The 20,336-nt window shown below is 46.2% G+C and overlaps 1 protein-coding gene across 1 annotated transcript in view; it reads left to right on the forward strand.

Annotated features, from left to right (window-relative positions):
- EFCAB6 (EF-hand calcium binding domain 6) overlaps window positions 1-20,336 on the forward strand; it is a 219,918-nt gene that overhangs the window by 33,603 nt on the left and 165,979 nt on the right. Inside the window, 2 exon segments of the mRNA XM_032645421.1 lie at window positions 11,199-11,335; window positions 15,239-15,351. Of these exon segments, the coding sequence (XP_032501312.1) occupies window positions 11,199-11,335; window positions 15,239-15,351 (250 nt within the window).

A 20,336-nucleotide genomic window follows, 5' to 3' on the forward strand; every position in this document is an offset into this window, starting at 1 on the left:
CTGTGGTAAAGGCAGGGTTTGCATTTGTTCAGTGCTTCAAGGCCTACTCCTCGGCCTGGGGGTCAGCACTGGAGCCGGGAGCGGAAGTCAGCCCCTTTGTGAAAGGGGAGCAGCGCCAGCTCCGCTCCTTCCACACGGCGTCCCCAGATTGAAAGTTTGTGTTTATGAGGTTCTGAATGTAGTCTCATTTTTTCCTATCTGGTTTGGACCATCTCTACCAGCTGGTAAATAGGAAATGTTCACGGTAGGAAGCCAATACTCTGCAGAGTGTAAACAGATGGAATCGATATAAAGTGACAAGTTAGACTGCTGTTGAGGCTACAGAGCCAAAACCAAGAACGTAACAGTCGGCTCCTTACTCCGTTCCAGTTCATTTAGTCCTGAACAGCGCTTCATATCTGCACAGCTGTGTTGTTCTTGTTCTCCCCCTTCCTTTCTTCTGGGTTGATAATGACAATTTCAAAGAAAAACTTTAATTAAAGATTTTATACGAAATAACCAAAAGTAGAATAATAAGGAAAATGAGCATTGATGTGTTTATTGTAAGAGAAATCCTTTTTCTTGGCTTCAGTTTTTAAAATGTACTCCTTAAATTTAAAATGAGTTTAGTCGTGGTGACAGAAAGGTGCCAGACTGACAGCAGTGGCTGCCGAACCCTGCGTTTTGCTGCGGAGCCAAGACAGAGGGGCGGCCAGAGGCCCCCTCCCCTGCGTCTCAGTCCGCAGGCAGGCGGGTGGGCTGCCGTCCCCAACCCCCTGCTGCTAGAAACCAGGTGAGGAAGGTGGCTCCAGGTGAGGAGGGAGCAGAAAACAGCGAATCAGGAGCTAATTTGGATAGCATGGTGCAGGTTGCCCTCTGGCCCGAGGAAGGTTTGCCTTCCCCCGGGAGGGGCCCCACCAGAGCCAGGCCTGGAGAGGGGGAATTCTGGGCTCCAGGGAGGAAACCTTAGGCCTTTTCTCACCTTCTTTCAAGTCTGGGTGGTCATATTTGTTTGGGTTCACAGCTTTCCTTCCTGGAGCTCCCAGTGCTATAAAAAGAATTTTAAACAAAGAACTATAGAGTGAGAATCACATCCACTGTTGGCAGTTTACTGAACCATCTGAACTCAGTGGGGTACAAACATGAAGCAGTTTGATTCTTTGCTTCTTACACGGGCGTCGGTGCATCTGCCTTCCTCGTCCCCGAAGGCTGTCTTAGCAGATCCCACGGCTCTCTGGTCACGTTCAGGTAGAACACGCCCAGCATAGACTAGTCCAGTTTTAAACCCGGAGCTCAGATGCAGCTCAGCTGGCCGCTCCTCCTTCCTTGCAGCTCCACGGGTCCCGGAGGCGGAGGGGGAGGGCCAGGGGGGCTGCGGGCTCGTTGGCGACTCTTTCCCTCCTTCTGCTTCCTTCCTCCCCGGTTCGTGGGATCCGTGATGAGGGCTGAGGAAGGGGAGCTGGCCTCCTCCCCCCTTCACTGGTGTGCTCTGTGGGGAGCAGGTAAAGGCTGCTCTCATGGGGCACATGGGGAGTTACTAGGACAGTGCTTTGGGGGCCTCTGAACTCGGTGGTTTTCTGGTGACGAGCAGCTCTGGCCTAATCCCCCAGCACCTCCTCAGCCCTCCTGCCGGTGGTCCACCTCGCCTTCTCATGCTGTGTGTTGTCCCCTCACTTGAGAAGCAGCCCTGGGAGCAGGACAGCTCAAGCCTTCTGCCTTTCTTTTTCTTTTGAAAAAAGCTTTTCACACAAGTTTTAAAGGTTACTTTCCATTTACAGTTATTACAAAATATTGGCTATTTTCCTGTGTTGTACAATATGTCCTTGAGCCTCTCTTACACCCAATAGTTTGTACCTCCCACTTCCCTACCCCTGTGTTGCCCCACCCCTCTCCCCACTGGTAACCACTAGTTTGTTCTCTGTATTTGTGAGTCTGCTTCTTTTTTGCTACATTCACTAGTTTGTTTTATTTTTTAGATTCCACATGTAAGCGATATCGTACAGTATTTGTCTTTCTCTATTTGACTTATTTCACTTAGCATAATGCCCTCCAAATCCATCCATGTTGCTGCAGATGGCAAAATTTCGTTCTTTTTAATGGCTGAGTAGTATTCCATTGTATATTTTGTATATACCACACCTTCTTTAGCCACTCATCTGTTGATGGATACTTAGGTTCCTTCCATATCTTGGCAATTATAAATAATGCTGCTATGAACGCTGGGGTGCGTGTATCTTTTCAAATTAGTGTTTTTGGTTTCTTGGGTTATATACCAAGGAATGGAATTACTGCGTCACATGGTAGTTCTATTTCTTTCTTTCTTTCTTTTTTTTTTTTTTGAGAAACCTCCGTACTGTTTTCCACAGTGCACCAATTTATGTTCCCACCAACAATGGGAGAGTTCACTTTTCTCCACATCCTCACCAACATTTTTTATTTGTGTTCTTTTTGATGATAGCCATTCTGACAGGTGTGAGGTGATTTCTCATTGTGGGTTTGATTTGCATTTCCCTGCTGATTAGCGATGTTGAGCATCTTTTTATGTGCCTGTTGGCCATCTGCATTTCCTCTTTGGAAAAATGCCTACTCAATTCTTCTGCCCATTTTTTAATCGGGTTGTTTGTTTTTTTGATGTTGAGCTGTATGAGCTGTTTATGTATGTTGGATATTAATCTCTTATCAGTCATATCATTTGCAAATATTTTCTCCCATTCAGTAGGTTGTCTTTTTGTTTTGTTGATGGTTTCCTTTGCTGTGCAAAAGCTTTTAAGTTTAATTAGGTCCCAATTGTTTATTTTTGCTTTTATTTCCTTTGCTTTAGGAGATGGATCCAAAATATATTGGTGCAATCTATGTCAATGAGTGTTCTGCCTATGATTTCCTCAAGGAGTTTTATAGCATCCAGTCTTACATTTAGGTTTTTAATCTATTTTGAGTTTATTTTTGTATGTGGTGTTAGAGAATGTTCTAATTTCATTCTTTTAAATGTAACTGTCCAGTTTTCCCAGCACCACTTATTGAAGAGACTGTCTTTTCTCCACTGTATATTCTTGCCTCTTTTGTCATAGATTGACCATAAGTGTGTGGGTTTATTTCAGGCCTCTCTCTCCTGTTCCATTGATCTATCAGTCTGTTTTTGTGTCAGTACCATACTGTTTTGATTACTGTAGCTGTGTAGTATAGTCTGAAGTCAGGGAGTATGATTCCTCCAGTTCTGTTCTTCTTTCTCAAGACTGTTTGAGGGTCATTTGTGTTTCCATACAAATTTTAAAATTATTTGTTCTAGTTCTATGAAAAATGCCATTGGTATTTTGATAGGGATTGCATTGAATCTGTAGATTGCCTTGGGTAGTATGGTCATTTTAACAATATTGCTTCTTCCAGTCCAAGAACATGGTATATCTTTCCATCTGTTTGTGTCATCTTCAATTTCTTTCATCAGTGTCTTATAGTTTTTGGAGTACAGGTCTTTTGCCTCCTGAGATAGGTTTATTCCTAGGTATTTTATTCTTTTTGATGTGATGGTAAGTGGGGTTGTTTCCTTAATTTCTCTTTCTGATACTTCGTTGTTAGCCTTCTACCTTTCTTGTTCTCCACTTAACTCATGGAAAATTCACGTGTCCTGTCCATGCCAACAATAGGCATGTAGACCACTCTAATCTTCCCCTCCTGCTCTGCTATTTCTGTTCAATTCTCAGTTTCTTCCCCCAGGAAGGTGTAGAGCAGATCACTGTGTCCACAGAAATGACATGCCTATCTGCCGTTCTGCAGGCACCAGTCCTGTCTGTATAAGGATTTCATTGGCTCACCAAAGCTTCTTCCCCATGAATGCTGCAATCAATCACCCATCCATCCATCTGTTCATCCGTTCATCCATCTATCACTGCATGCATACATCCATCTCTCCCTCCATCTGTCCATCCATCTATTATCCATCCATCCATCCTTCCTTCTGTCCATTTGTCCATCCATCATCCGTCTATCTATCCATCCACTCACCCATCCACCCATCCACCCATCCACCCATCCACCCATCCATCCATCCATCCATCATCCATACATTCATCCACTTAACACTTATTCGTTGATCCAGGCCCTGTTCTTGGCCCTGGACTCCTGTCCACTCAAGACTTTCTGGAAGAGGTAGAGGCGCTGGCTGGTGTGGGGGTTAGTGCTGGTTCTGCCAGTTACTGTTCTCCAGCATGTGTGTGTGGCTATCTGGCTATTTATATCTCTGTCCTCAGCCTTTGGTCCTGATCAGCAGTTCCTATCAGACCACCATCTATTGAGTATGTTCCCTGGGAGATACCTGCACACATGAGCTCATTTCTTGTTTTTAATAAATTTTGATGAAATTCTACTATATCTACCCATTTTTCTTTCTTTCTTTCTTATAAATTTATTTATTTATTTATATTTTACCTTTGGCTGCGTTGGGTCTTCGTTGCTGCGCGCGGGCTTTCTCTAATTGTGGCGAGCGGGGGCTACTCTTCGTTGCGGTGCGCGGGCTTCTCATTGCGGTGGCTTCTCTTGTTGCGGAGCACGGGCTCTAGGCGTACGGGCTTCAGTAGTTGTGGCACGCCGGCTCAGTAGTTATGGCTCGCGGGCTCTAGAGCGCAGGCTCAGTAGTTGTGGCGCACGGGCTTAGTTGCTCCGCGGCATGTGGGATCTTCCCAGACCAAGGACTGAACCAGTGTCCCCTGCACTGGCAGGCGGATTCTTAACCACTGCGCCGCCAGGGAAGCCCACGTGAGCTCATCTTACCTGCACACACTGATACAGTGCCCTTCTTCATTCCCATTTCACAGACGAGGAAACTGAAGTTAGGAAGAGTCAGGTCACTGTTCCAAGGTTACCCGAACGATGGCGGCCCGGAGTACTTTGTGTAGTTTTCTGTATCTGGAGGAGGTTTCTGTTCCCTACTCCCTCCCTGGCTTTACTGTTCAGGACAGATATTCTCTGCTCCATGTAGTAACACTTGTGAGTCTGCCCTCCATGAATTCATCTAAATCTTTTGGGGAAAGTTTTAATTTAATTTTGCTCCTACCACTTCCTTTTCAGTAATCACTTCCTCCTTTTGTACTCCTGTGTGAAACGGGGCTTTTTTTCCTTTCTTGAAATGTTAGGTGAGCGAGTCCTGGTTTATGTAGCCATACTTCAGAACTTTTAGGCTTTGTAGCCTGCTTTTTCCTAGCCCTGCTGTCCAGACGGAAGAAGCGAACCTTTTAATGCATCTTCACTGTGGTTCGCTTCTCTAGATTGCTTGGTTCTGAACCATCCCCAGGGCTCAGTCATCTCCCCGTATGGGGGCCCTGAGGACAGGAAGAGGGTCAGATGCTGCCCTTCGCGCAGGGTCTGTGGTGCTGCAGGGGGAGCCTGGGGGCTGTGGGGGCCTGGGGTGCAGCAGGGAGCTGGGGGGTCTAGCAGGGGGCCGGGAAGGGCGGCGCACTCCTAAGCCTGGCGCAGGGCTCAGAGCATGGGTCTGGGGCAGGTGGCGGGGAAGAGAAGACTTGAGGGCAGGTCTTCAGAGGGTCTCAGGCCATTTCCTGGGTCTCGAGCCTTAATGTCATAATTAGCTATTGTTTTGGTTTTCTTTTTAAATCCTCATTGCTTCTGTGTTTGTGCACCTGAAGCTGCCTGACACCTACCACCCACTCAGATATCTGGGGTTGCATGGGAGGGAGTGGAACAGGGGTTGTGAACTTTTTCTGTGAAGATGGTAAATATTTGTATTTTGGCCGGCCAGACTGCTCAGTCCGACTACTCAGCTCTGCCCCTGTAGGGGAAACAGCCCGAGGCAACTCATTTACATAAATGAACGGGGGCGTGGCTGGGCACCAATAAAATTTACTTTTGGATCCTGAAATTTGAAACTCAGATAACTTTCACGTGTCACAAAATATCCTTCTTTTGATTTTTTTCAACCGTTTAAAAATGTAAAAGCCATTCTCAGCTTGCAGGCATATAAAAACAGGCAGCAGGCAGGAGTTTGCATCACCTGGAACGCAGGAAAGGGAGCTCGGCCACCACAGGCGCTGGAGCTGGGCCGGGAGAGCACCTTTCTCAAGCTGGTCTCTGGGCCCTCACAGGGCAAGACCACGCTTTCCTTTCTGAGAAGCTGGATTTGGGAGGAGGCCCCTTTCCTCCCGTGAGCTGTACAGCCTTTCTCCTCTCTCCGTGGATTTGGCCCTCTCTGAGCCCTCCTCCCGAGAAGCAGTGGGGAAGTGAAGGGGGATGGAGCTCCTGGAGAGCAGAGGGCAGGCAGGGAGTAGGGAGGTCCCCTCCCGCAGGGGAGGAGCTGGGTACCACCTTCAGGCAGGAATTCACCAAAATGTCAAGATGGAGGTCAGGGGGCCAGTGTCGGGATGGAAGTGCCGTCAGAAGAGCAGGAGAGACGGCGCCAGCTCCTGCCCCGGAGCGGACAGGAAGGCGTTTGGGCAGCAACACGGCTGTAAACTCACTGTGCAAATATTTATGAGCATCCACGCTGTCCAGGGACTGTCGTAAGCCTAAGGATACAGCAGCAAATGAAACCAAATCTGCTTGCGTGGCATTTACATTTCAATGGAAGAAGAAAGACAATAAACAGAGACAGAAATATGAAATGTGCAGGTGTGGGTGAACGCGAAGGAGAAAAGGGACGAGGGTGCGTTTTTGCGCAGGTCATCGGGAAGGCCTCTCGGGGCAGGTGGCACATGACCGAGACCTGAATGAGGACCTCAGGGAGCCGTCCAGCGGAGGGAGCCAGACGTGCAGAAGCCTTGATGGCTGAGCGCCTGCTGTGTGTGAGAACGCGCAGGGAGGCCTGTGTGGCTGGAGCAGGAAAGGGCCAGGGGACTTGCCGGGTGAGGTCAGGAGGTGGTGGGGGTCAGATCGTCCAGGGCTCTGGGCGTGGTGAAGAGACCCCGGAGGGCTTGGGAAGCGAGGGAGCTCAGTGTGGCTGGAGCCCAGGGCCTTGCTGGGTGAGAGCTGGGGCTGGGGTGGAAGGAACAGGAGGCTCAGAGCCGGTGGCTCTTAACGCACACGTGTCCCAGTTGGAGCCAAATGGCAGACGTTGGGCTGGCCCAGAGAGGAGCCGGATGCTGCCCACACCATCCCGATTTCTCTCTCTGCGTTTCCTCTCCCACCTCTTCTCCCTTTTCAAGGGAGAGGGAAGCGGGGCGAGGCAGGGGCAGGTCCTTTTACTCCTTTGTGTTTTTCTTCTTTCCCGTCACCGTCAGGGGTAGGACGAGTCTTCACACCACGGCCCTAACTCTGGTGCCTCTGATAAGCCTCGCCATCTGCACCTCCATCTAGATCTTGCCAAACTTCAGTCTGACAGATGATAAGAAACTTGGAGACATACCTCTGGTGGGTGTGAGCTCTGTGCCAGATTTGCTGCTTCCCTGCTTTCCACGCTGGGTCCATCTGGGTTACTTTGGGTTTTAAAAAAGCGCATCGCCTCATGTGCTCCCAGAAGAGGTGAATCAGGGTTTGGCAGCAGACAAGGTACCGAGGGGTTTTTTTTGGCCACGGGCACAAGCGCTCTCTGTGGCTGGGGCCCTGTGCTTTTAGACAAAGTGGTGGAGCTGAGGGTGGACGTGCACGAGCCGTCTCGCTCCAGCTGATGCTCTCCCTGCTCTTCCTTGCTTGGTCTTCCTGATTCTGAATATTAAGCTCGTTTCAGCCAATGCTCTCTGGTCGGTGGAAGTGGGAGATGTGTACACAGTTCAGCACAGGGCCTTGCAAACATCCAGTTCACATTTGTTCAATTACCATATTATTGTAATCTTTATTACATTGAATGTAATCATTGTTACGTTCAGGATAGGCCTCGAGGAGGTGTGTGTTCGTCAACATATAACGAGGCTTCCTCAGAGTGTGGCTGTTTTCCAGGCAGGTGAAAAGAAGATGGATTCACTCATTCATTTACTCAAGCACATGCTTACAGAGGCTGTTCTAGACCCCGGCGTGAAGCAGTGGACAGAGCCCCGCTCTCAGGGAGCACACTTGCCAGAGGGAGAGACAGACAGTAAAGACGAGCATTAAATGCATTGGTGAGAAGTACCCTGCAGAAGATGAGTGCTGCGGGTGGGATCAGGAAAGGCCTTTTGGATCAGATGACACCTGGGCCAAGACCTGCGGGAAGTGAGGGCAGAGCCAGTGGGTGTCTGGGGAAGAAGTTTCCAGACAGAAGGAGCAGCAAATGCAAAGGCCTTGAGGCAGGAGGTTCCTGGGCTGGCACCCACGAGAAGCAGAGAGACCGTGGCCCGAAGGCAATGAGCCAGTGGGCGGCTGGGGGGATGGAGAGCCGGCAGGAGCCGTTCTGCGGGGCTCTGGCCTTTCACCTGGAGGGGACGAGAGCGACTGGAGGGCGTGCTCAGCCTTAGCTACACAGAACCCTGGCTGCTGCTGGAGCCTCAGCTGTGGGATCAGGCGTGGACACTGGGGGCCCAAGTGGGAAGCCGTCACACCAGCCCAGCCAGTAGGGTGTGAGGCGGAGAGACTGGGCTGGGTTCTGGAAACGTTCTGAAGGGAGGGCCACTGGGCTCTCGGGCTGGCCCGGATGTGGGATGTGAGCGAAGAATCTGGTGGGAAGGCCCGGCCACGGTGGGACGGGGCGGAGCTGGGCGTCTGCTGGCCTCTAGAGCTGGATGTCCTGACTGGGGCTCCGAGAAGGAGCCAGGGCTGGAGACAGACACTGAGAGGCATCAGCTGCTCATTAAGGCTACAGGCCTGGGCCGCCCGGGACGGAGTGTGCTTAGACAAGCCAGGAGACCCGAGGCCCGAGTCTGCAGATGCCCAGAACTCAGAGGCCGGGAGATGAGGAGGGACCGGCACGGACCAGGCCAAGCCCGAGCCAGAAAGCCGAGGAGAACCCGGGGCGGGAGTGTGGAAGCCGGTGGGGGAGGAGGCGTACGTCCAGGAAGAAGGGGCGGTGAGCTGGGAGGAGGGCTGCTGCGGAGACAGCAAGATGGGCGCCCAGGAGCCGCCGGGCCTGGCAAGGTCGCCCTGACAAGGTCACAGTTTCTGTGCAGTGCTGCGGACAGAACTGATCGGGTGTGGGGGGAGACAGGCTGGAGACAGGACGCACAGACAGCTTTCGAGGGGGAATTTGCAAAAGGGAAGGAGTGGCTGGGGGCAGGGGTGAGGCGGGGCGAGGAGGGAGGGCTCACCTCTCAGACGGTTCGTCATCGTGGACACGAGCTCAGAGCTGGGCACAGCGGGGCACGGGCAGTTCCTGATGGGCGCGAGAGCAGTGGTGGCCGGCGCAGGACCAGAGGCCGCTGGCCGGGTGTGGAGGCACACAGGCTGGGCGTGTCGGGGAGCACGGGGCCTTGCCGTCCAGTTGCTTCTGGTTTCTCTGCAAGTGAGGAGGAAGGTTATCAGCGGAGAGGAAGGAGACGGGGTGGGAAGGGAGGCGGAGAGTGGAGAAGGTGGGAAATGTGCCCGGTGGTGGGTGAGCGGACCGCCCAGGCAAGCATCACCACGCGCACCTGCTGGCGGGGTGGACGGTCTTGAGTGAGGGGACCCAGGTGAGTGCTCGATGGCCCGTCCTCTCGGGCCGCATCAGGCGCTTGGAAGAGGCGATGAGTTGGATCTGACCAGGGTTAGGGTCTAGCCAAGACCAGGAAGGCAGGAGGAGGGAGGTGACGGTCAAGCACACAGGCACCGGGTCACTGTAAAGATGGGCCGTGGGGAGGCGTGCGGAGGAGAGGGACCAGCAGGCGGGGTCCTGGAGGGGAGAAGGGTGTTGGGGTTCGGGCTGAAAGACGGGGGGCGTTGGATGTGGGACTTCGTTTGGAGAGCGGCAGTTAGTGGTGACGAGGCGTGAGTTTGAGGAGGCAGGTGACCTCTGGATGGGAGGAGGACAGGAGCTGAGTCAGAGGCCGGCTAACATCCCCGGGGGCCCGGGGGGCGGAGGCAGGAGGGCCGCAGATGACCCAGCCGGGAGGAGCTGGGGCAGAGGCCAGCTCAGTGGTTCCTCCTGCGTGATCCCTAAGATGGCCACCCTGGGAGGGGGCTGGCAGGAGGCTCCTTCAAGTCAGAGACAGTGTAGGGACCCATCAGAGGAGGCGTTGAGGAAACTAGGAAAAACCCTGTTCATCTTAGAGTCTTCCCTAAACTCCTTCCTTAAGGAGCACTAATTTCCCTCCGAGTCTGGGCTGGACTTGGATGTGATCTAGTACAGGATGCAGAGTCAGACCTTCCAGGATCTGGCCATACCAGACGTTCATCACCCTTCATCCACAACCCTCTTCACGCCCAGCTGTACTCAGTGCCTTCCTGTCCTGTCCTGCCCCGGCCCCCTCCTGGCTCAGATGCCGCCTCCTGCAGGAAGCCTCCCAGGTGGCTCTGCTGGAAGTGTTGTGGCTCTTGTTCCCATGGTTCCTATCTTGGTGAATATTTATGAATATTTATTTACATGCCTTATCTGCTCTGCGGGAGGTGCAGTTTGGGGGTGGACTTGAGTTTGAAACCCAGCATCATTATCGTCTAACCAGGTGATGATGGGCAACTCCTGTGGCCTCCCCCACCCTCGGTTTTATCTAAAAGTGGGGAAACGGTACGTCCTTCGTGTGGCTCGGGAGAGTGCAGTCACAGGGCTCTGTGCTTGGCACGGGTGAGCCCTGGCGGGTGTTTCTCTCCTTTACATAGAAGTGGCTCAAGGGCAGGCACGCGGCCTCGTGTCTCCACGGGACCTAACCAAATGCCTTTCAGGTCTCTGTGCCCAATAAATATGCATTTGCTGAATTTGGGAAAGATCACTGTAAAGCTTTTCTGTAATATCTTTTAAAAATTCAGAGGGGTTGGAATATACACTCATATTTTTCAGTTCCTAGTAAAAATGGTTTGCATGTGGCTGTGAAAAATAAGAATTGTCCAGATCCAGCTATGCCAGAATTACGGTTTTAAAGTATCAATTAACAAAAAAGATTTTTCATATGGCTCTAAAATGCAATGAATTGTGTATGAGACTTACTGCTTTACATCAGAAAAAGTTCTTTTTTTTTTAAACTTACTAAGAGCATTTACAGAGAAAATTGCTTTGAAAACATTCAAGAAATGTAAAGTGTCCCTTTTTCCATAGATATGTCATTTTGCAATACCTACGACTGTGAGTCTTTGAAAACATTTTATTTTACAAGAAGTATTTAAACACGTTCACTTTTATTATTACCATCTTGATTTTTGACGCTGGATCTTTTGACTTTTCCTAAATCTCTTTTTATACACAGGTTTTCAAAAACATTAAAACTGTTATCAAAGCCCTTAAGCTCATTGATGTTAACAAGACGGGTCTGGTCCAACCACATGCGCTGAGGAGGGTTCTGGAGACCTTCTGTTTGAAGATGAAAGATGATGAATACAAAAAGTAAGTAAACGAAGGTATGGTGAGAGATTGTTCAGTAGGACTTTCAGCCAATTTCAAAATGGGACCTGTTGGGTTCACTGGATCCAGGCAGCGTCCTTCCCTCCTGCCTTCTCTGTCTTGACTGTTTTTAAAAGAGGTCCTCAATCTGCATTTCTCCCATGTTCGTGAAGCTCTCCACGAATTCTCCAAAGTGAGAGCTAACGGTTCTAATTCCTCCAGTCCCCGCGGGTGAGAGTCATCTGGCCTGCAGCTTTGAACGCATCTCGATGATTTAAGTCATCCATCACCAGTGGTCTCTCTTTGCCTGCCTGGGACCTCGCCCACCACCCCATGGGTTTCCAGTTCACAGTTGACTTTTACTCAGAGCCCGGGGTTAGGAGAAGAATGAAAAATTTCAGGATTTATTTGTTGGTTGATGTGCTCCCTATTGGCTCTCCATCCTGACATGATAACAGAAGCTTAATTTTCCTTTGAGGACTTTGTTGCTGAGTTTGGGCTGGGCATTGCAGCAGGGGGACGTTAGCTGCTTCTTGGCGTTTGACTCGAGGGCAGTGTGGCGAAGCCTGCACAGACTTTTTTTGAGCCTCCAATAAACTCCAGATCGTTCAGAAAAGCCAAATGCTTGGATTCTGTGGCTGCTTGAGTATTGAACGGAAGCCACTGGAAGGTGGGTGGGGGGGCTGTGTTTAACTTAATTTATATAGCACTCAGCCAAGAGGCACTCCTCGTCTTCCTGCCTTTCCCCACTTTTCTGAATATCCTCTGGGCCATTAACAAAAGTACCAAGCCTGATGATTTCACTCTGAGCCTGAGAGTTTCACATCACACCGCAGTTATAAATCGCTACTAAAATGGGTCTTTGTGGTTGCTTCCATAGTGTTATAAAGATGATGTTGCCTCTGTTAGTGGAAGAATCTGCTCCTGGAGCAAAAACAAGTCTAGACGGCATGTGCCAACCTCACAGGCACTGCAGGGTCTGAAAAACAAGGAGACTTTTAAAATATGGATATTTCCCAGTATTTTGAATATTTTCTTCCTCTTTTTTTTTTTTTTTTTTGTCTCCTTATAACCCACCTCAGAATATAAAAGACATAATAGATGTTTTAATTTTTACATCTTTCCGACTGGGAAAATGTCCAGAATAAGATCCAAACAAAACAAATTAAATAATTCTGTGCACGCGATTATAGAACAGCAGCAGCAGTCTTCTAAAACGAGCAATCAAAAAGCAAAACGGTGTTTTATTTGACGATAAACCTTGTGTTTGGCACTAGTTTCCAACCTAGTAAATCTATAAAAAAAAATGTTACTGTCTGTTTCCCCATCTCACAAGTATTGAATAGTAAAGAACTCCACAAATTTTTATTTGAGATATTTTTTTAAGCCTTAAAAACAATACTGTCTGCATGATGAGGCTTTCCTTCAGAATAGAAAAGCAGAAGATCAAAAGTAACCATTTCTTCAATTGCTTTAATGCTTTTCTTATCGAAGCTCAAGAATATACTCTTTTCTTGAGTAGCTGCTTCAGTATTAACTTTGCCTTTTTAGTGTTTGAGCAGGAAACACAATGCAGTTTTGAATCCTTTTTTTTATCTAACAGCTTTCTATTTAATATCAGCCTTCGGCCTGCAGCGAGGTAGGAGTAGCCTGGGCTTTGAAGCCAGGCGCGCTTGGGGTCAGGTCTGTGTCTGCCCTCCCTAGTTGCGGGGCCTCTGGAAGCTCCTGGGCCTCTCTGAGACTCGGCTCTCTCTTAAAGAAATGGGGACTGAGGAGCCCACCTTGCAAGGCTGGCATGAAGATTCTGCGCCTGCAATGTACCTGACATGCAGTAGGTGCTCGTTTCACATCGATGCTATCATAATCGTAAAGATTCCGTGAGTGTCCTTTACTCTTTGAGAAACAGTTCTCTTCAGGCTGCAGAATACCATCCAGCCTATGGAAACAAGGAGCGGGGGAGAAGATTATCTCCAAGTTCCATACTTAGCCAGTGTCCCGAGACCTGCTGGGTTTTGTTCTTCCTTTTCCATCTCACACCATCCTACTTTCCTCTCCATTGCCCTGCAGGACAAAGTATTTGAATCCGGGTAAAATAATTTATGAGCGACCTTGAAAAACAAAGAAACAAAGAAACAAACAAACTCACTAGAATTCAGCCTGCTGCCTGGGCGGATGAATGAAGCCCAAGGCACTGTTCTGGGTGGTGATGCTGGAGAGGTTTGTGGGTCAATTGGCCTCATTCCCTTTGCATCTGAAGTCAGCTTTCCCATGTGACCGTCCTGCCCTGGGTGTCTGCACATGTGTGAGTTCTCCTGCCCACACTTCAGGTACCTGGGGAAATGGCCTTGGTTGCTGTGTCTTAGGAATGGTTCTGTCTCCCATGCCTTGATTCTTGTTAAAAAAAAAAACCTTTTGAGATACTGCATCCTTGAGAAGTACTGAGGCTTCATTTTTGAATTTTATCTGTAGGAAATATTACCATGGAATTGTGTCTGTCTGTTCCCAGTGACTGTGTAGCAGGTATTATGAATGCGGTGGGCTGGGCATTAGGAAAGGTCAGGATTCTCTTATGAGCCAATACCAGTTTGAAGGGATGCTGAATTTTCACCAAAAATAGGAAGGTTGGTGATGAGATTTTTATCGGCATCCTGACACTCTCCTGGAGCTGCAGAGTGGCCGGGACTTTCTGTAGGACGGCAACTCAGAAAGGAACCCTTCAGGTGCCGCCTTCTGGATCCTTGTGCTTACAGCTTGTTTTTGCCAGACAGAGTCTGTGGATGAAAGATGGAGCTATTTAGGGAGTTTCAAGATTAACATCTGGCAGCTATCATATCTCAAGATAATTTTTCTTACTAGAACAATAGGCAAGACTCATCAAAGTGGAAAAAAAGGTATGCGTTGAAATGAATACATGACATCACTCTTTGTTAAATTTGGAAACAGAAAAATAACAACTACTTTAAGTGATAATTCCTAAATTTTTAGAAAGCAGCGTGAAATTAGATAATTATAGAAACCAACACATATGGAGATAATATAACCAAACATTTAAAAACTGTCAATTGTTTATAAATGTAATAATGCAGAGATCGTCTAGAAAACCATTTATCAAGCGGCAGGTTTGAATAGTAGAAATTTCATTTTAGAGGAGAAAAGAATCCAAACATTGTATTTATCTTAACTTTAAAAAAAGAGTATCTCAGTGTATTTCAGGGAGAGACCTTGGTTAAGTGTTTTCGAAATTTCTCTTTATGCATAGACAGCCTAGAATGCTCCAAGAAAAGCTGCCCCGCTCCCACCATCGACTGCTGTAACACGATACGCCATCCTGGGCACAGTTTCTCTCTGCGAAATGATATTCTTGGTCAAGAAGGTGGGCTATGTTCTCTCCTCCACCGGCTGTAGATTTCTCTGGTTATAGAAATTTTATGCTGACTCATGGCCCAGATCCATTCCCCCCAATTATTAAAGGAAGTGGGGAACTGCTTTTGCTGTCTGACTGCAGGGGTGCTCCTCACTCACCCCCAGCGGAGAAGGGAGAAGACCCTACGGGGTACAGGCAGGGGGCGTTCCCTTAGCGGGTCCTGAGACGTACCTCTGCACGCAGATCTGTACACAGCCATCTAGAGAGAGAGTGAAGTGATCTCCTCCTAAGTATTTGCATTTTTAATTAATTAATTTTCAAACTGAAGTATAGTTGATTGTGTTAGTTTCAGGAGTATCTGCCTTTTTTAAATCTTACAGTAACATTTCGTAGGGTTTACTTCTTTATTCCAGCTCTAGCTAGAAACACACATTAAAATTAATGCCAACCCCAGAGTAAAGGATACCTTAGTAAAAAAAACTTGCTTCATTTACATTTTCTGTATCATAATTTCTGAATACTAATGAACAGTTCTATTTTAGGTTTGCAAAACACTACAACATTGATAAAGATACTGCAGTGGATTATAATGTTGTTTTGAAGAACCTCAGTACAAATAATGACTTGAACCTTAAATATTCTATGAGAAGTCAAGGTAAGTATTTTAAAGTATGATTTCAGTATCCTCTGGCGTGGTAATTCCTCGTCTGTGAATCTGTCCTAAGGAAACACTTTCAAATATGGAAAATGCATTATCCACAAAGACTGTCATGGTATCTTTATTTATAAGAATAACATAAATGCCTAACAACAGGAGAAGGGTTAAGTGAGTCACAGCCTATAGACATGGTAAGATGTGCATCCACGAGCAATGATTTCCATAAAGTTAATCATAACATGGAAAATGTATGTGGAATATCAGTAAATGCTTGGAAAGAAATTCCAAAATATAGATTGTCTTTAAGTGATAAGTGGGTGTTTGATTCTTTCTGCTACTTCTGTATTTTCAAAAATTTTTGTTAATGAACATGTTACTCCTTTAACGATGGGAACAATCTTGATACAAAAGGGCAAATAGTTGAGTAGATGGTATGGTTATACCGGACACGTAAGGCTGGGCTCACGCAGGCATACAACCTTGAGAAGGAAAAACTTTCCTCCTACTGATATTCTTTATCCCAGCCTCTAGAACATAATGCCCAGAGTTGCACAGTTCTGGAGAGAGCAGGGGTCCAGTTCCTCGCGGATGGGTATATGAAAAATGCAATCGGAGAGTCTCCCTTCCAGGCCTTTGGTCATTTGAGGCAAGCAGTTTCTTGCCTCAGGGGTTTACCACGTGTGTACTGGCTCCTTCAAGATGGGTTGTCACTGTCTGGTTTCAGTGCAATTCATTGCAGCAAGTATGTACTAATACCTTCTATGATTCCCAGATCTGCCTGACTAGCAAACTTAAAAATTACAAATTCTTAGATTTCAGCTCAGTTTCACTAACCAAGATAGCTTAGAGCAGACCCCAGGACTCTACTTTTCAAAGCCTTCCAAGTTTTGGGAATTACTAGACAATATGACCTTCCAAGGATGCTTTCATCCCTTACATTTTGTTAGTTCTTGTGCAAGTCCCTGTACTACTAGATCCTTCATTGGGTACAAAGCCAAGTAAAATAATCTAACTTTAAGAAGTATGTGTGCGTGTGTGTATGTGTGTGCGTTTGTATGTATGTGTGCATGTATATATATTTTAATAGGACAGGTAAGACACAAAACAAGTCACATAAAAAATAACACTAAAACACATCTATTTATTGTGCTCTGTATAGTTACTTTTTAAACCTTAGTTTTAATTTTATTTCTCTCAACAGTTTTGTGAGGTGGGTATTATTATCCCATTTTTTTAAATGAGAAAACTTGACTCCAGGGTGCTAAACGAATTTAGCTAGGAAATGTCTTGGTGCTCAGCTTTCTGCATCAATTTTCCAGAACACAGTGTATTTTCAACCTGAAAATTCAATTCTCTCTTCATTTCAAGGATTCGTTTGTTTGTTTGTTTTTTAGTAATATTGTACATCTTTTTTTTTTTTTTTTGCGGTACGCGGGCCTCTCACTGTTGTGGCCTCTCCCGTGGCGGAGCACAGGCTCCGGACGCGCAGGCTCGGCGGCCATGGCTCACGGGCCCAGCCGCTCTGTGGCACGTGGGATCCTCCCGGACCGGGGCACGAACCCGTGTCCCCTGCATCGGCAGGCGGACTCTCAACCACTGCGCCACCAGGGAAGCCCTGTACATCCTTGAATAAAGTTTCTGTTCCACTTTTCAGATTAACTTCAGTGATACAAACTACCCTTATGTTGAGTTGTTTTTGTCTTCTCTGTTGACTAAATTATCTTGAAGTGCTTTATTCTCTTTGTCTTTTTCCTTTGTACTCACAAGGATCATCTTAGGCCTTTTAGCTATACCTGTAATTTGATTTTCACTTTAGTCTATGCTACTCTTTGCTATGTCTACTTTATTAATTACTTCTATAATGTTGTTTCCTTTGGCCTACTATATTGTTTTCCGCTCTCATTTTATTGTTTTATCATCTTGTTGTTGAGCTCTTGTTTTAATGAATTCGTGTTCTTATTAAAACGTTCTATAAAGTAATTTTGTGCCTTGAATTACATTTTCTTCCAAGGTGGGATCTGTGCCTTTTTGTGTTATGCTCCTTTCCTTCCTTCTCTATCCACCAGCCCCTTCCTGCAACTTTTTTCCTCTAGAGTTTGTGTAATTTTAAGGAATTTGGATTGATTGAGCATTTTTATTCCATTATACATCTTTAGCTAATCAGAATCTATCTCCAGATAATATTATACTAATTCACATGAATTATAGACTTCAAACAGCATTTTCTGAATTCTTCTCTCCTGTCCTTTGTTATATTACTGTCATACATCATACTTTTACATACACTATAAACACAGGCAAGCCATGTGGTGTGGCCAAAAAACAAACAAAGAAAATACAGGATATGTTGCTCAGCTTCTGTTATTCTGAGAATACCTATCTGTTCATTTCATTAGTAGTATATTTTCCTTCATATTCTCAAACACTGTTATTTAAAAAATTTTAATTTTAACATGCTTTAAAATTTTTACCTGCTAATTTCAACATCTAGGTCATTTTAGGATTTGGTCTTTATTGATTACCTTTTTAAAAAAATATGGATCATAGTTTCCTGTGGGATTTTTTTTTTTTTTTGCCTATGTCTAGTAATTTTGGAATTTATCCTGGGTATAGTAAATTTTGCATTGTAGAGACTATGGAGTCTGTTACGTTCCTCTGAAGAATTTAAGTTTTTGTTTTAGTAGCCAGTTTACTTCAGTAGAAGACTAATCTTTGTCTTCCCTGAGGGGTCAACACGTGAGATCTTTTTTCTGCTGTTTTAGCCTCAGCTGGGCTTCTTGTTTTCTGCTCTACACATCCATAGTTCCCAGTGTTAGCCAGTGATTTTGGCAGAGCTTATTCACGGGCTTTGGAGATCCTCTGCTATGCCTTTCTTTTTGTGCTTTCCCTCCTTACTTTCTAGCTGCTGTGGTAGTCCTGAATTCTCTTTTTTTGATTCCTAAAACCAGTAAGATCCTGGGTTTATATCTAAACTCTAGCCACTTAGCGTAAGGTTCCAGGTGAAGCCTGCCCTCAGGCAAAAGGCCAAATAACAAGAAACTCCACTTTTCCAAGGGTTGACTCCAGTTTATGTCATTTGCTCTCCAATGCCTTCAGAGAGTTTTTTGTTTATATTTTGGCTAGAGTTTATAATTGTTATCTGCTGGGAGGTTTGCTTCAACATGAGCAAATCCACCATAACTGGAAGCAGAACTTTCTGGCTGCCCATATTAAGTTTCTTCTTGCTTCAGTTTGTGCTAGTAAATTTATTTATTTGCTTTGCTAATAAATAAATTTATTTTTACTATTTTTACTAATTTTTATTATTTTTTCTTTTGCTTATTTTATTAAGTATTAAGTAAGAAGGGAGTCTCCATTCATTTGCAGCAGCCCATTATCTGTGACTTTTCTATACATGGGACAATATTTGTTTTCTGTGAATTTTGCATATTTCTGTTTTTGCTACTTTTGTTCTGAAGACGCCATCAAGACCTTGCTTGTCAAAAGCACCATCTCTTTGGGCACATGGAGAAATGACATTAGGGGCTGAATTCCTTTTGCTGCACCTGTGAAATACATACTTGCCCCCTTAAGTTTTGGATTTCCTCTCTACTCCATTTCAAATCAGCTAGAATCCTTCAGAGGAAATTTTGGGGAAATCGGAAGGCGGCAGGAACTACTCAGATGCACAGAAAGCTCGTCTAACTGTGACGTGAGCGGAGTCGCTGGACGCGGCTTCATCGAGTTTGTTGGCCAGCCTGCAGTAGCAGCTAGAGCGGTACGGCGGAGGAGGTCCCGCACTGGGGGTGAGCTCCCCCAGGGCGGGCCTCACGCCTCGGCCCCGCCTCCGCCCTCCACTCTGGCGTGCTGTCTACGGAGCACCAGGGGGTTTCCCTAGACGTGCTGTGTGTGTCCTCTAAGCCCCCATTAGAGTAGCAGCGCAGAGTAAGTGCAGGACCAAGGCATCAGAAAGCTGGGGCTGAGACCTGCCTCACCGAGTGATACCTGCGTGGCTCCCTTGTCTCTCAGTGAGGCTCTCGCAGCTTCTATGCTCTGAGAGCCCATGTTTCAAATGCTAGGCCCTCTGAAGCCACGGAATTCCAGACTGCGTTCTAAAGGGCTGGTTTTGTATTGTATCATGTAGCCAGAGGGGGTCCACCGCGGGGAGACTTACTTTTTTTCTTTTCTTTTCCTTCTTTTTCTTGAGGTAGGCAATAGAATTCCAGTTTAACTGCAGCTGAGTAGTTACAAGTGTGCTTAATTTGAGTGGAGCTTATTTGCAGACATTTTAGGAAATAAATCTGGGAAATCATTTGTGATTCTTTGCAGTTGACTTTGAGAAAGAAAATGGCTATATCTTAGATTTGTTTTATTCTCTTTTATTATAAAAGTAATAAGTGCTCGTTGCAAAAAGGCCAGAAAACACAAAATCACACTTCCCTATAATCCTACCACTGTATTCTTTTGGTTATTATCCTCCCAGGTTTTGTTTCTGGTGCATAGATAGATGGATAGATGGATGGATGGATGGATAGATAAGCAAATACACAAAATAAGTGTTAAAATGAAAATTAAATTATGCTAGTTGTTCTTTCTTTCAAGCATGAAACAATATCAAGGAAAATTTTTTGCATTCATGATTTAGACAGGCCCTTTGTTTTTAATGTCTATGAACCATAATTTATAAAACCAGTCTTCTATTAATGGGCATTTAAATTGTTCCATTTTTCCCCTTCTTATAAACAGGACAGAACAGATCCTTACACATATGCATCTGTCCTATTATTCCATTAGTGTAAAGTTCTAGAAGGGGATTTGAGAATATTCAAGGACCACGTTTCCTGTATACAAGCCAGCACTGATTTCTTTCAATGTCATTTGCCTTAATCCCTGCCTATTTGACAAGTAGGGAAAAATTAACTTGTGTTAATTAGACCTTTTAAATTACCAGTGAGTTTGAGCAGTTTTTCATACATTTCTTGGCTTTTTAAAAAACCTTTTAA

The sequence above is a fragment of the Phocoena sinus genome, chromosome 10 (assembly GCF_008692025.1).
Source record: "Phocoena sinus isolate mPhoSin1 chromosome 10, mPhoSin1.pri, whole genome shotgun sequence".
Lineage (NCBI taxonomy): Eukaryota > Metazoa > Chordata > Mammalia > Artiodactyla > Phocoenidae > Phocoena > Phocoena sinus.